At 40.8% G+C, this 15,035-nt stretch overlaps 1 protein-coding gene across 1 annotated transcript in view; it reads left to right on the top strand.

Annotated features, from left to right (window-relative positions):
* The first annotated feature begins 5,006 nt into the window (after nucleotides 1-5,006).
* LOC119738061 (cortactin-binding protein 2-like) overlaps nucleotides 5,007-15,035 on the top strand; it is an 85,135-nt gene continuing 75,106 nt past the window's right edge. The window contains 2 exon segments of the mRNA XM_038212787.1: nucleotides 5,007-5,287; nucleotides 6,797-6,992. Coding sequence (XP_038068715.1) covers nucleotides 6,867-6,992 — 126 coding nt within the window. The 5' untranslated portion in view covers nucleotides 5,007-5,287; nucleotides 6,797-6,866.

Genomic DNA, 15,035 nt, shown 5'->3' with positions numbered 1-15,035 from the left:
TCGTCCATAAAACGGTTCTCAGCTCGTTTGGCTAGGAAAAAGGGCTAATTAAATGAAATAAATAAGAACCTATAATGCATTAGATTATTTTGTTCTTGTCTGGAAGAGGACTGAGATTTGTTGTACTGCAACCCGGAGTTTTGAAAGGGGAGGGCGTGGATAATGTTTAATGGGTGGGGTTCTTTGTGAGGGGATGGGAGCACAAAAGTTGTTGCGAACTGTTTCTATTCAGTTGTGATGCTAGAAGATATGCAGAAGAAACGATCGCTCAATTTATGTCAACATGAAGGAATTAGGGGGTTGCCATAAGCTTTACGTTTTTCCCAGGTCGACTTTAAAAGAGTCAATTGTTTCGCAATAATTCGTGGTAATCATGAACAGCCTGTATAAAGAACATCATAATATTTGTCTATATTATAATTGTCTATATAGCTACGCCTGCTGTAAGTCAAGATTATGTTTTTTGGTGTGGATGCAAGCCCAGTTCACGTTTATCCATACCAGATGTGAAGCCAATTCCAGCGGGATTTCATGACATTTTGATCATGATTTTTGGCAGCCGATCTTGTGGGATTTCTTGAACCGATGAACGGAAGCCTTGCATGCAAGGTCACAGACCCGCGATTTCTCGAAATCTTGTTGCGGTTTAAAGGGCACACGAGATAATTTTTGTTTCATAGGAACACGTTGTGTGCGACTTTCTACCCCTTAAACTATTTGACATCCATTTTTAGTTTAATTTCCTTGAAAAGTGCACTTGTTTAAACATTGTCCGTGCTTATCCAGACAACTGAGGGCGCTGTTGCTGTGACGTCATTTCAGGAAGACACTGTTCAGTTTAGGGGTTTTCTGTACAAATTGCGAACCCCAGCATTTGCTCTTTTTAAAACAGTTGTGAGAGAGTTCACTCATTGGCTTTAACTGCTATGTGCTGACACAACAACGAATCACCAAAGAAAAGAGAATCTACATTAGCAAAGTTTCCAAAATTCTGGCAACTTTTGGTGTTCAAGTAGCTGTAACGTTGATTTTCTGCTTGAAATGACATCACACTAATTTACTCATGAATATAATGGAAATCCACATTTGCATCAAAACCAAAAAGACACCAAAACACCCTTGAAAATGGAAAAACGATAACTTGGTTCAATGGGACACAAAAGGTGCATTTTCAAGGATTGCATTTCAAAAAAATGACAATGCATGGGCGATTTAAGCCACAATCGGCGGGCTTTACTATAAATGGCTGAATTCGTTGAACTGCTGAGTGCAAAAAGACGAAAATCACAGAAACTTTTTTACTTGATGTAACTTTTTTATTACAGATGCACTGTCCGCGTTCATCAATTAATTAGCAGAAGGGCGTGTAAGTAATATCAACCTGATCTGATTTTATTCTTCGATTTTTCTTGGATACTGTAATCATTTCTTCTGTGACCATGCAGGTCTATTTAGCAGGAACAATTATTGGATGTTTATTTTTTTATGAAACGCATTGTATAATAGCTTTAAAAATGGTTAATATTGTACAAAATTATGCCAAATCTATATTGCAGTGTATAATAATAAAAACAATAAGAAAGTATATTCAGATTTGCGAATGAATGCAATAAAATTATTTTGATACTTGAACCTTCGAATTCCGTTTGCCATTCGTCCGTTCCCCCCCCCCCCCCACCAAAAAAATATGTTTGATTGACATAATCGTGATTTTAAAATTACGTCATGGATTATTGTAGTTACAATAAGAAACGTGGACTTTAGTCTGTTATATTACTTGCATATTTAAAAGTTTAAATTAATTTTGGAAGAAAATCTTTTCGTTTCTGATGAAGCGTTTAATACAAAAAATACATAAGGGGACGATGAACAACACGTCTGTATTCTAAGGAAGCAAAAAGTTATGTGGTGTTAAGCAGGCATTCCGGGGTCGGACTTAGGAACTCGAACTCAATGAGCCCTCTTGGGTCTCGGTTCCAGGCCCACCACACCTCCTTCCCTGTCCATTCATGTAACCCAAAGGGCAAAGCACCATAAAAGGGAGGAAACGAGGCGGCACCCTATGCCTTGCTGCCGAGACAGCAAAAGAGCCCCGTACATTTACGTCGATTGCACCAAGGACTTCGCGGACAATCCCAATTGTTGAGCTAAGCGACTGAACTAAGTTTTGTTGGTATTTGACTTCGAATTTAACATCTTTAAGCAAATGACTGAGCGCGTGTGTCGAAAACCAAACATTACCTAAGGGGATTCGAACCCAGACCCCGGTATCTGTGGCCAACGAACCCAACCATTCGGCCGTTGGCTACCCGTTAAATTCTTTTTCAAACCGAAGTGTCTGTTAGGTTGAGACACTGGAGTATTTTGAGCTCCATCTGCTTGCTGAATGGAAGAAGTGGAAACTATGTTTTCAGGAAGAATGAGCCCCACGTAATAATTAATAATGTATGACAATCGTACAGTCTCTTGTTCACCGTGTGTTCATGCAACCGGTGTGTGTTATGCAGCAATCAACACTACAACAAAGGATGGCAGGCGCGCAGATGTACTCTCAAGATTCAAGATTCTAGTTTCGTTTCATTAGTCACGTACAAAAATTACATGAGATATGAACTCCTATGTGCAGTAAAAAGTAACATATAGTATCCATAAAAAATATACATTTAAGCAGTAAACATGAGAGGCCTAAAGAATTGAAATTAAATAAAACACACAATATATAAAAAGCAACAAACAAAACCGAACATACACGCCTACACTGAAAAATTGCCTGGGTTAATTTTACCCAAGAAAGGGTGAGAACTGCAACTACCCAAAATGGGGTTGTTCTATAACCAATTGTATAGAATTTCTGTTAAATTCAACCAAAAATTGTGGTCATACCGCGATTGCCGATCAGACCATAGAGGGCGGCAGATACGAATGTCAAACGGAAAATGTTCCCCTGCGTCCACCAACTCATCAAAGCAGAAGGTCCAAATGTAGGTGGAAGTAAAAGTAACAATTTCTGAGCATGGGAAAAGTGTCTCGTCTGCAATTCCTTTTTTTTCTGCAACCAGCTGTAGTCAATGACCATAATGCGAATGCGATCTTAATTTTCCTTTAAAGAAATATCCTCCAGATCCATGAATCAGAAAAAGAAAATTTAAATTTATTTCAACGTAGTAGAAAATCCGCTTCAAGGGGGGGGGGGGAGGAAAAACTCACAGGAAATCGTACTACTACTTATAAGTTATTTCAAATCACACGCAACTAGCTGTGTATGTGAGTGGTTCAAGTATTTCAACCAAAGAGAAGGGGCGGGGAAATCTGTGCATGTTCCCACGCGTCCTGGGGGCGATAGACCACTGATTTATTTCACAAGATTTGGGAAGGAAACGCACCCAGGCCCGTCGCCAGCCCTGAGCGTCAAGGGGAGGGGGGGGGGGGAGGGGCAAAGTACCAACTAGGGGCCCACTACCTTAACAATTCAAAACTACACATGTATGGCTTTTGCTGTTGGGGGGCCAATTGCTCGCCAAGGGGGCCCCTTCACCAGCCCTCCCCCCCCCCCCCTTGACGACGGGCCTGAACGCACCATTCAAGGTTATTGCGCGTGGTGAGATATGAGATCGGAATTGCTTGGGTTGAGTGCCAACGTCCCCGGCCCCCCGAGACTAGAATTAATTCATCTTGTTGATAGAGCCCTCTGTCCCCGCGCGACAGTTTGTGGGATAAAATGCAAATCTGGTTCATAAACAAGACGAGGTGGACGCTCGCAATCATAAAGTTCATTGAGGGCGCTATTCAAGCTCAACGTTAAACTTTCGCAAAGTGCAGACGTACATTATGTACGTCCGTACTGTGCAGACAGTAAATACGCAAAAGTTTAACGGTGAACTTGAATAGCGCCCTCGATAAACAGGCGCTATTCAAGCTCACCGTTAATTTTTCGCCATTTGCACTGTGCATACAGTATGGTTCCATTGCACCAAATACGCGCTCATAGAAAACAACACAAAATCGGACAGAGACAGCGCCACCTGGTGACGCTCAGGAGCAAGGTGGCGAGGTTTTTTTCGCTGGAAATTAAAGATTGTGATCCCCTGAACATTTTTCTTTTCGATTTTATTAGTGGTAACCGGGTCAATCTTTTTTTATATTCCCCTCCCCCAAAACCACCCCTAAAAAGGTTGTTAATCCCTGGCCCTGGGCCCAGGTCTAAATGTCTAAATGTCTAAATGTCTCTATGCGAAATAGACCCACAAGTCCGGGGGGGGGGGGTTCGAATAAAATCGCCCGAGTTGGAAGCCACAAGTCACAAATACTTGATTGAAATAAATATTTCTACAATCCATCCCAACTATAAGCTGCAAGGTCCTCTTATTCAAAAGTAACTGTGGGGTCACAAAAATATTCATGAGCTCGTGCGCACTATTCACTAATTGTAAGGTTTATGGTGGCCTGCACGCGTATTTTTTATTCCTAGGAGGGTTAGGGGCAATGTCATGAATAATTCATGTTTATCCATGAGAACGGACAATGACATCAACAGCATTGTTGTTAGTTACTCAACTAGTTACAATACATTAAAGCATTTTAAAGAACGGTTGTCGTCGAGCTACCACACAGTAGCCTAGTGGATAGCGAGTTGAGCTATGGATACAAAGATCCCTGGTTCGAATCCACGTCGTCGCTGCTCATTTTCATTAGCTAATTTTCTTCTCCAAATTTATCACTGAGAAAATTTTAAATTAAGGGGAAAATAGAACGAGAACCTAAGTCTTGCAATGATTCAAAGGAAAAACTGAATTATTCATGACATTGCCCCTAACCCTGCTAGGAAAAAAAAAAATTACGCGGCCTGCACCCCGGCCATACGCAAAAGTTTAACGGTGAGCTTGAATAGCGCCCTCAATAAACTTTCGCACCGGCAGAGCGGCCGTGAACTTTTCATTGGTTCCCTGCCCTGGCACATTGAAATGCGTGTCCGAAACGGAGCAACTCGGTCATTAATATTACGCGGCATTAGTCGCTGGTATCAGTCAACGTCCGTGTACGTAAAGTTTTGGGACTTGTTCAAGAACAACATAAACACGTTCATCATCGGCGTCGTCGGGAGTGTTTATTACGAATTTTCAGCCCACGAAACTCTTTGCTAGTGACTCATCATTGTGTTCTGCCATGTGTGTAAAATGACAGCTCCCTCAAGGTTTTACTCGGGACATCGTGTCTCTCGGTGACTGGCGGACTGGACTGGAAGTTAGCAGTTTGAAGCAACTCCGCTGCTGAATTTTCCCGGGAAAAAGTAAGTGCGGACAACAATAGGCCCTACAACATTTTCTGTGTACATAATTTTCTAGTTGCATTGGCATGATTACGTCTCAACCATGTCAACGTTTTTGCACGATCGAGACCCTGTCGAGACCGAGTCCAAACTATGGATTCGCCAGCTGTGACATCGTTTTTAATTGTCAAATAATTGTTCAATTTATGTTTGTGGCACTTTCCTTGAAAGTTGAAGTAAGTGGACAAGTACCGGTATTTGAGATCAAAATAATTTATGTTTCATGTGTTTGTGACACATTTCTTGTTGTATTGTGATCAATAGGCCTGACTACATCATGCTTGAAAACGTAAACAGTAATGCATTGGCATCATCACAGCATCACAGTAACATTAGTCATTGTACTGTCATTCTCTGATGATGTCATTTCATTTTCTAATTGTGTGTCACGTTTTAACAACAATTTTATTCAGACAAATTTTAAATGGTTGCCATTTCTTATTTTGGATTGTTTTGAAAGACTTCTTGTGATTTAGCAACAGTAGGCCTATGTTATTGACAATATTCCGCTACTTTAACAGCGACGATCAGACTAGATGAAAATGTTAGGCCACACATCTCATTTTGTTTGATTTGAAATAAGCAATTGCCAGATGAACATGATGTAAACAAATTTGTTGCACTGAAAATGATCCCCCCCCCATGTGCTGACAACAGTTTGCTACAGTGACTCATTTGGAATTTGGAAATCTTGCACAGAAATTTCAAGTCTCAATTAAATAATGTGCATGTTATTCACAGCAAAATTAATGTTGCCACAGAAAATCCCTATTGAAATTGTGGTGTGAGTCTTCAGAGCACGTTCATATTTTGTTGGGAGTTGTTACACTTACATCCCGACTATAGCATCAGTCCAGACAACTATATTGGGACCGCCACAAAGAGGGGCCATCACAACTATAGTTGGGACTGTCACAACTATATTTGGGACCGTCACAAGTATTGTTTGGACCATCACAACTATAGCTAGGACCGTCACAACTATAGTTTCGATTATCACAACTGTTGGCACTGTGCATCAACAAAAGAGGGCGCGTGTTTACCACTTTTGAGAGCCCATGGATGGGACACACAGCGTGTGCATTACTGTGCATACTGTACTCCACTGGTTCGCGCACGAAGTACGCACGACTTCCTGAATGTGCCAGCGTGAGCGTCAGGCGTCTGGGCGCAAATACGTTTGAATTTAACTGGTGATGTTCTCCCAGACTAGTCCCTGCCCCCAATAGCTTTGGATCATTTGAAATACGTAGTGGATGAACCGGGAACCAGTCTAGGCCTCCCCCAACTCTCCTTTTCTGGCCGTTGAAGATGAAGGAGTACTTGTACACGGCGCCTATAGTTGGGACAAATTCTTTCGTGGCGAAAAACAGTCAAATGCCTTTCTCAAGACACAATGCAAAAACCTTGAAAGCCATTCTAAAGATAGATTTACTTTTAAAAAATTGCCTCCTGTTTGTTTCCCACCAGGTGATGAATCAATTAACGTCGCAGGGAGCTACCCAACAGTGGATGATTTAGACTGCCCTGAGTTTGAACCATGTCCGGAGCGGTAGGTTTGCTGGCTGAGATTACCGTGGACCAGTTTGGCAGCTGCGGCTTATCCAACCCAACGTCAACTGTGACCCCATCAACAACCTCTGGTATTAGCACGGACTCCACCCAGGTAGGATATTGAAGTGGGGCTTGAAATTGAAACCAACAACAGGTTTCCCTCCCCCCCCCCCCTAACATGTCACCAATAATAATTTACATCACATCTTAGAAGTCAGATTCTATCACCGGTTTCAGAATTGCATTGCCAGCGTTGTGCCAAACCTGATTATTCCAAAGACTTGACATTGTTTGCATGACAAATTCCATGATTGCCACAGGTAGGAGCGACAGTGTCTTAAGATCAGGAGGATCCCTGATCTTAGGACAGTGTGGTCCTCCCAATGCCCTTCATTACCCCACGCAAAATCTGATATTGTTATAAATGTTGTATTTTTGGTTTTAGGTTCCTAAGGGTGGAGATTTTTGTTCTCTTAACAGTTTCCCTTTTTAAAATATCACTCCCGTACAAGTTTACAGGAAGTACTGGTACATGTACATGTAACAGTGCTTTGGGGCTTTGGATTTGTTACCGTCACATAGTGGTGTGCATTTACAGATAGTACAGGAACCGGGTACCCGATTAAAAAAAAACCACGGATACCTTGGTACCCGTTAAAGAAACCCAATGCCAAACATGCCAAACAAAGGTCTGCACGATTACTACCGCATCAAGATACAAGTGTGTACAGTGAGTTTGATAGCTTTAAGATGTAAACTGCAGCTTTCGCGAGCCTCATAAATATAAAATATGTTTTGTTTTCCCATGTGGCCTGGTTTTTATTTTGAAAATTCCCCACAAATGACTTCTTTTTTATTGTCTGAAAAGTAACTTAGTAATTTGTAAAGTTGGTTACGGGTACCCGATCCCATAATCTAGAGCTGGTTTCTGACATTAACGGTTTGGTACATTTTGCACAGCCCTACCCTCACAGCAGCAAAACAATTCATAATTAGTGAACCATAAAACTTGTAAATTGACCACATAAAAGAACTGCCACAACAGCAGTCGCCAGAATTGACAGGTCTCTGTCAAGCTTGCATTAGGGCCTAAATGTTCTGGTTTTAACAGTACAACATGTACATGTATGTATAACCGTACAGCTAAAAAAAGGAACTATGCAGTGCTTTTTCAACAGTTTTTCAGAAACGTATTCCAAAAAAGAATTAAAACATTTAATTATTAAAGTAAATTAAGAATTTTAACGAACTGATAAATATAATAAAAAAATGGCCTGGTCTTGTCATCACAGAAGAGTGGGTGGTATCATTTACCAGAGGTGGGGGGGGAATTCTTTCATTTCCTCGAGAGGGAGAATCTCCTTTTTCCTCATCCCTTCAAGGTCTGTCTGTAAGGGCTGAAATAGTAGGCCTACATAAACAAGTCAAAATGGTTTCCAGCCAGCCAGAGGTTTCCCTTATTGGAACACTCAATTCCTGGTCCCAGCCGGTGTCTAATCAGACGGCCTCCGTTCCTCTCATCTCATCTACTCTGGCCTTGGCTGTCTCCAATAGCCCATTATATCACAAGAGCTCCGTCCATAACTCCAGATGTCGACAGTATCATGTTTGGATTTAAAGAGATGGGACCGTCGCTGAAAATCTGGCCCAGAAGTGAGACAAAAATTGGCCTTGTGGGCAAGCCTATTGAGACCAATCTTGTGGTGACTGTTTGTTGGGGGAAAAAATTGTGTTAATATGACATAGTTGTTCAGTTTAATCTGGCCTAGAAATGGAAAAAAAGTGGCCTTGCGCGTAAGCCTGCCGAGACGGATCTTGTGGTGACTGATTTGATGAGGCAAATTGTATTAATACATTTATGATCAGTTTTCATTAGTTGGTTGTGTTGGTATTGTAGTGGTCAAGCCTGAAATTCATACTGTCAGTTGAATAAACATGTAGTATGTGTACAAATGTAAATCAAAATTGCATCCTAATAGTATGAAATGGGAAATAAAGACACATTGCAAATTAGAATTATCAGTATTTGTTGTTACTATGAATTGTTTTTCCCAGATTTAAATCTCGCAGCTGAAAAGCTGAATTGCGTGTGAAAAACGTCTTTATCTGATAAATAAAAATGTACTAAAACCTCATAAAATGGATTAGAATGTAAAAAGAAACAAACATAATTATAAAATCAACGCAATATTCAAAAAATTGAAGACAAGGCCAGAGAAAATAATCCACATTTTTGGTGTTAACAGCAACTTCTTGAGGGCTGGTATGGCAAAGGATGGGCACCTTAACCCAGTTGGCAGTTGGCCCATGCATTGTTTCCCTAGGCAAGTTGAAATTGGTCCAAAAACTTGTAAACATTCTGTCTGGGGAAGGTTGGTAAACAATCTGCTCTCACTGCAGGAAGTGCCTGCACATGTACATTGTACATGTGGGCTGGCATTGTGTTCAGGCATTGTTAATGGAACAATAAATTACATGAACGTGTACATGTAACCCTTGTGAGTACTAACAAAGTGCTTGACATCAACTACGTGTGATTTCTCAAATCTCTCGCTTCCTTGTTTCAGATTTGTCTGGATTGGTGTCATTTTCACACACTCTCAAAACATGCACTGACTATTTGTGCACTTGACAATATGGGATCTGATCTCACGGGTAGCCAGTCATTGTACCCAGGTCCGTGATTGTTAAAAGGAATGTTTTCCGTAGGTGTACCGGATTGTTGTTGAGTTGCTTCCATTGTGTTCCCATTTTCCGGTCAGCTGCCCGGCACAATTGCACGGAAGGTTTTAAGTCGCTGCGTAACAACCTGATATTGTTACAATCCAGTATTCTTACTTACGGTTTGGCAGTGATTTAGCAGTGGAATTTGGACTAAGCAACTCTGGCTATTGCACTTTTAACCGCAAATTACATTTTTTTTATGCATGTACACCTTTTGTGACCCAAACCACAAAAACAAATTGGAAGTTGCCAACATGGTTCTCACTCACTCAGCTTCAGGCAGGCCTTTCATAATGATGGCTTAATTGATAAACCAGCCCAAGAGTTTGACCGGGCTGAATTTGCAGTCTACAGAAAAAAAATTTATCTTTTAAAGTCCAGATGACAAGGGTCATGGTATTCTGTAAAGAATTTGGCAGTCAAGTCGATCGAAGCATTAATTTCAAAGTCCAGAATTGTTTTGTCATCCAGTGCCATGTGATTTTTATCCCAGCCCCTGTCCGGACAATAACAGGATACGGCAAATCAGATTTAGTATCTATAGCTGTGGTGGATGCTGTTGCTAATAATGGCCTTTATTTCAACTTTGAACTTTTCCGGAAAATGTAAACCAACAACAGTACAGAGTACATTATATTTGTACACATACAAGTACATTGTAAGCTACACAGTTTATACATGTACATGTAGTTTTCACATGCACAGTACATGTACAAACCGTGGAGGAATGTTTAGTTGAAATTAATGGGCAACAGCAGAAATTCTTCGAAATAAAAAGCTGTTGACCGCGCGTGACATTTTTATCAGCAAGCATTCCCAGAGATACTGATCTCCAGATCTCGACATCATATGAAACCAAAAAAATAAGGACTCTCAACAACCGCCGTGGGCAAAATGTGAAAGTGTACACCATTTTGGATTGGCAAACCTCGGCGCATGGATACCGGGCGAGGTTTCTAGCCGGTACCCTGCTGCCAGCAGGATAGTGTTATCCTATCTGGTGATAATACTGGTAACCAGTTATAGGCCTTGGCCTGCCCTATAGATATAAGTGATAGAGTTATTGAACAACCAAGAAGTCACTGTGCAGCAAGGATGGACTTACATCTTGGTGCTTCAAGCTAAAATTTGAGACCGTTTTCCCAAAGACTTCAAATGCTATATTTACATTGAAACAGCACTTGCCCGACCATCAAGTGCCCCTGTATACGTTGCCGTCATGATACTGTTTCACACGTATTCTGTTTGCCAGACCATTAAAACATTCCGTTGCTGTTGTGGGCCATGTTACTGGTACATGATGTATAATGTGTCATGTATCTGTTGGCAGTTGGCTGTCTACACGAACTATGTGAATACATTAATTTTTACACATGTGCACACAATTTAAACATGTACCGGTAGGTCTTGAAAATAAACATCGCCTATTAAAATCAGACAGCAGAATGTCCCATCTGCCGTCATAAGATTTTGAAACATGTACAAAAACATGGCAGGTATGTCTGCAAAAGTCAGCCTGTAGCTAGCGCTTAAGCCAGTAAAAAAAATGATCAGTTTCTTGTCCCCGCCTGCTGTCTTTTTTCACGGCTGCCTCCTTTTTAAAACTTTGTTGTTGTTGAAAATCAAACCTTTACAATATTTCGGTTTTTATGTTCTTCCAGCGTAATTGTAGCTACATTGTGTGTACATGTAGTCTGTTAGAAAGTGTTATGTCACATTTGGACACAAAAGTATCGGGAAAAGAGTTCAGGATATATGGAAGAATCCATCTTGGGAAATCTGCCATGTTGGAAAATCCGCCATCTTGCAAAAAAAAAAAAAAAAAAAAAAACCCGGACGAGAAACTCTTATTTTCTTCTACTTGGCCTTAACTTGACACACACACACACACACTCTTACCAGTGCCCAGCCTTCAGTAGAGTAGTCGCCACAGACAGAGTCAAACACAAATGCCACAGGCACTTGGGACATTCTCAAGTGAAGGGAGTTTCCTTGAAATTCCACTGGAATTGTCAGCCCACTATAATTTGTTTGGGACCATGAATTTGTACCACAAACATAAACATGCGGCAGTTTATACTTCTCCTTTGTGGTACAGCGTGTACCAGTCTGCAAGCATTGAAGTGAATGACCCTCGTGTATGCATGCATGCATGCAAGGGATTGGAGGTACATGCAAAAACTAGGGAGGGAAGTGATCAAGCTTATATTATAATGTTCATCAACCCTAATCCTAATCCTAATCTACATTGTATATCCTCAATGTCATCCTCATCCTTATCCTCAACCTCATCCTCATCCTTATCCTCAACCTCATCCTTATCCTCATCCTTATCCTCATCCTTATCCTCAACCTCATCCTTATCCTCATCCTCATCCTTATCCTCAACCTCATCCTAATCCATATCCTCAACCTCATCCTAATCATTATCCTCAACCTCATCCTCATCCTTATCCTTATCCTCAACCTCATCCTCATCCTTATCCTCAACCTCATGCTAATCCATATCCTCAACCTCATCCTCAACCTCATCCTTATCCTCAACCTCATCCTCATCCTTATCCTCATCTTCGTAGAAACTTTTAAAGTCATTGTGAGTTTTTGGAGGATTTTGCAAGATATCCTAATCCTTATCCTCAACCTCATCCTTATCCTTATCCTCAACCTCATCCTAATCCTTATCCTCAACCTCATCCTTATCCTCAACCTCATCCTTATCCTCAACCTCATCCTAATCCTTATCCTCAACCTCATCCTAATCCATATCCTCAACCTCATCCTAATCCATATCCTCAACCTCATCCTCATCCTTACCCTCATCCTCGTAGAAACTTTAAAAGTCATTGGGAGTTTTTTTGAGGATTTTGCAAGATTGGGGAAGGTGCGAGGTACATGTACGGCCTAGGAGCATCCTGTCCCATGGCATGACCAACAGTGCATCTTTTGACACTTCTTGAAAGTATATGTACGAAGAATAGTCAGGAAAATTCTAAGGAAAAACGACTGAGAGGGTACATACATGTAGCTAGAATTTAACCTTCAAGTAAACAAGCAAGTCCCAGTACTAGGAAAATAGGAAAGTTGAAGCAAAAATGCAGTTAATGTTGCGAGCAAATGCTCAGCGCTGCACTTTCAAGAATCTCATACATCAGTGTACATGTAAGCAAACCCATACATCTTTCTATAAGATGGATTTTGTGCCGGTGAGATGCAAATTTTTATACTGGGCTTTGCCCAAGGTTCGCCAATAGTTTATAAACACATCTATAGGCCTAATACATCAACAGGCTTGAGTTTTAAGTTGCAAAAAAGTCCCCACTTTTGTAGTGTTTTGTGTTTTGTGTTAACTATGCATTACAGATTTCCGTTTAGAGAGATTTTCGTTGTCAAGTTTCTCAATAGGCTGAGGCTTATGAAAGGTACTAAAATCTTCATACATTTGAAGTACATGTACATGAAGGCCTACACGTACAGTATGTAAAGATTCCTGTAGAGCGCACATGGTCCCTAAATGCACTTCAAGTAGCACCCTGGTATATGATGCAGTCCTTATGACGTCTATAACACTCAGAACCTCTCCTCAGATTGTCTGCCTCTGATTGCATCTGGAGCCCTAGATCAACTTACATACATGTGTACACGTCCCACCCGGTGCATCATCTGTTGTCAACATTATTCATCAAGGGGGAATGTTTGCAAGCCCTGCCAGTAGCGTCGTCTTTTTCTTCGGACCAAGGAAGGCCCGGCATCTTCCGACATTGAAGATGATGGACTGAGATCGTGTGGTGTGTGTTGGGGATACATGTACAGTCCGAACGTCTTGGGCTGTCAAGTGGGTATGGAATATGGTGGGGTAGGGGGGCATCAGGAGTGAGGACAAGAGGGTGAAAAGGACGTGCCCTGAATCAACACACTCGGCAGTCAAGAGTGCAGCCACCTTTTGAGTCTTGCGTTCCTGATCCTGTGCTTTAATCAGGTTGGACTATGGAGGTAGGACATTGTGAAAAAGGCTGGGCCCAATATTCAAATCGTGAATAATCAACCATAATGGCCATTCTTAAATCGTCATAGTATTTTACAAAATTTTCAAGCACATTCTGGAATGAATTATGCTGAAAAGAAAAAGTTGTCCATCGCTTTTTAAAAAGTATGACAGCAGTTTAAGTTGTTCTCCTGATCTAAGATCCTCCTTCTGGTAACATAAAATATTTAGATTACCCAGCGAATGGAAATTCAAATATCTCAATTTTGAATAATTATTCGGGTGAATTCCGCCCATATGGTTGTTATGTTGCACTCAGAGCACATCTAGAGCTGTAGGCCTATTTGAATTGATTGTCAGTACATACCGGGGCTAGCTCACTGTTATTGTTATTTAAACTTCAATAATGTTATCAACACTTCTTTAAGATTCGAGATATGAAAAAAAGTTAAATGAACTGTTATTCACAAAATTTTACAGAACCCTTTCAAGAGTTGATCATTCTAAAAATTTGGTTTTTAATTTTATGTTTTAATCCTCGGCTGTGCAACCACTGCAGAAAAAAGTGGCTTCACATGGATGTGGAGATCAAAAGTATTTATTTTTTTTTTGGTAGATTTGTTTTATCCCTTCTTTGTGCAGCCCTCACCTTGAGTGGCCCTTAAAACCCTAACCCTCCTCAATCCTCTAAAGTCCTCTGGGCAGTTTTGGAGGATTTTGGAGGATTGAGGGTGAATGCAACATAAAGTTTGGAGGAGTGTGGAGGATTGACGATGAATGCACACCAAAAAAATGGTTGATTTTGGAGGATTGAGGTTGAATGGTGTTTGAAGAAGAGGAGGATTTTGGAGGATTGAGGATGAATGTATTTTGAGAGGCAGGACTGTCGGAGGATTTAGAAGGATTGAGGCATCGGGTATCCCTCATTTGAACAATTGTGCAAAATTGTGGACGATTTTGGATGATTCCTAGCAAAAAGGGCATAGGGGGCTAGGGTTTTAAAGTTAAAAAGGGCCTTGTGATGGACAACTCTCATAAAAAGACCAGATTGTTCAGTAAAATATATCTGAAGTCTGATTTTATTTATTCCCATTGTTTCACAAAATAAAATGGCATCTCATGCTGGTGCATTGCACTTTACTTTGGCAGAAAGACTGATCACGAATACCCTTTCAGAATAAACACAGCGTGACCTTAGCACTTCCTGGTTGATAAAGCTTGACAAAAAACAAACACCTCACCTGTAAGTGGACAAACATTTAATAAGCCATTAATTATACAAACTAAGTCCCTAATGGGACTTTAATAAGTGAACAAAACAAAATTGCCTCGCCTCGTTCAGTTTTTGAAAAGTCACCGATGTGAAACAGGAATTCTTTTGAGAAAAAAATGCTGACACGTAAGGTACACGTAAGTTTGAAAACTTCCAACACCTACACATCCATTGTG

Source organism: Patiria miniata, unplaced genomic scaffold (assembly GCF_015706575.1).
Source record: "Patiria miniata isolate m_02_andy unplaced genomic scaffold, ASM1570657v1 HiC_scaffold_3, whole genome shotgun sequence".
NCBI classification, from domain to species: Eukaryota; Metazoa; Echinodermata; class Asteroidea; order Valvatida; family Asterinidae; genus Patiria; species Patiria miniata.
Note: the sequence above shows the minus strand (reverse complement) of the source record. Positions and strands in the feature narration are given on the sequence as shown.